This window comes from Gavialis gangeticus, unplaced genomic scaffold (genome assembly GCF_001723915.1).
Source record: "Gavialis gangeticus isolate Ggan-Ray unplaced genomic scaffold, GavGan_comp1, whole genome shotgun sequence".
Lineage (NCBI taxonomy): Eukaryota > Metazoa > Chordata > Crocodylia > Gavialidae > Gavialis > Gavialis gangeticus.
The window spans coordinates 42,227,316-42,228,352 of NW_017729008.1; the positions used below are offsets into that span (position 1 = coordinate 42,227,316).

Below are 1,037 nucleotides of genomic sequence, written 5' to 3' on the forward strand. Positions count from 1 at the left end.
GGGGAATAAAAAAAAATTGAGATCGTTCATGTCAGGGCAGGGAAGGGTCTCACAGGCGAAGCCCCTCGCACCCCTGCGGCCAGACCAGGAAGCGGATGATATAACGAGGACCCTGCGCCAGCAGGGGGGGAGCGAGAGAAAAGCTCGCTCCTCGCTCAAAACCAGGACGGCTCAAATGGCAGATGGTGGATATTTATCAACACACACGCACAAGGCGCCCGCCAGCATCGCCGCCAGCGAGCCCCAACCGCAGCAGCAGCAGCAGCAGCGCGAGGGCCGGAGCAGGACACGCAGAGACGCGACCGCGGCGCAGGGGAGCGGCACGGCCCCCACCTCCAAAAAATGCAGATCTTCCTTTGTCCCCCAACCGGTGGCGGGGAAACAAAAGCAGGAAAGAGGCGGCCGAAACCCTCGAGGAAGAAGCCGCCGTTCCCAGCCATGTTGAGCGCTTCGGGCCCCTCCGCTCCCGCAGGAGAACAATGCCCGGCGCTCCCCCCACCCCAAACCGGACAAACCGGGGGGCAGGCACCCCAAAAAATACCTCCAACTAGAGACAGGAAGGGGGGGGCACGATACGTCCTGTCCTCCAAAATCAGGGTCCAAAGAGGGCGAGGTCGAGGGCGAGGGCGAGGGCGGGGGTCGCATCCAAGCGGGATAAAGCCCAGCCGGATCCTCCCAGCCAGGGCTTTAAAGCGTCCGCGACCCGCGATGCTATGGGCACGCTAGGGAGTCCCCAGCACCCCCTCCTCCCCAAAGGGCCGGGGGTTCGCCCCTCCCCCACCCCCACAGGGGGGACAAAAGAGCTGAAACGGACCCCCCGCCCCTCCCCCACCCTGACCCCCGTGAGGCGGGGGGAGGGGGGGCCGGCACCCACCGTGAGGCCGGTGCCCAGCACGATGACGTCGTATTCCTCGTTCATGGCGGCGCGGGGAGGAAGGGAAGGAGGGAAAAAGGCGGAGGCGCGGGCGCGGCGGAGGCCGGAGGAGCAGGAGAAAATGGAGCCGCCGCCGCCGCCGTGAAGAGACCGCGCCAGGGGG

At 66.4% G+C, this 1,037-nt stretch overlaps 2 protein-coding genes across 2 annotated transcripts in view; one reads left to right on the forward strand and one right to left on the reverse strand.

Annotated features, from left to right (window-relative positions):
- Window positions 1-990, reverse strand: part of GDI2 (GDP dissociation inhibitor 2) — a 24,339-nt gene extending 23,349 nt beyond the window's left edge. The window contains exon 1 of the mRNA XM_019509649.1: window positions 875-990. Within this exon, the coding sequence (XP_019365194.1) occupies window positions 875-919 (45 nt within the window). The 5' untranslated portion in view covers window positions 920-990. The remainder of the gene's footprint in view (window positions 1-874) is intronic.
- COPG2 (coatomer protein complex subunit gamma 2) overlaps window positions 1-1,037 on the forward strand; it is a 770,521-nt gene that overhangs the window by 458,829 nt on the left and 310,655 nt on the right. The window lies entirely within an intron of this gene.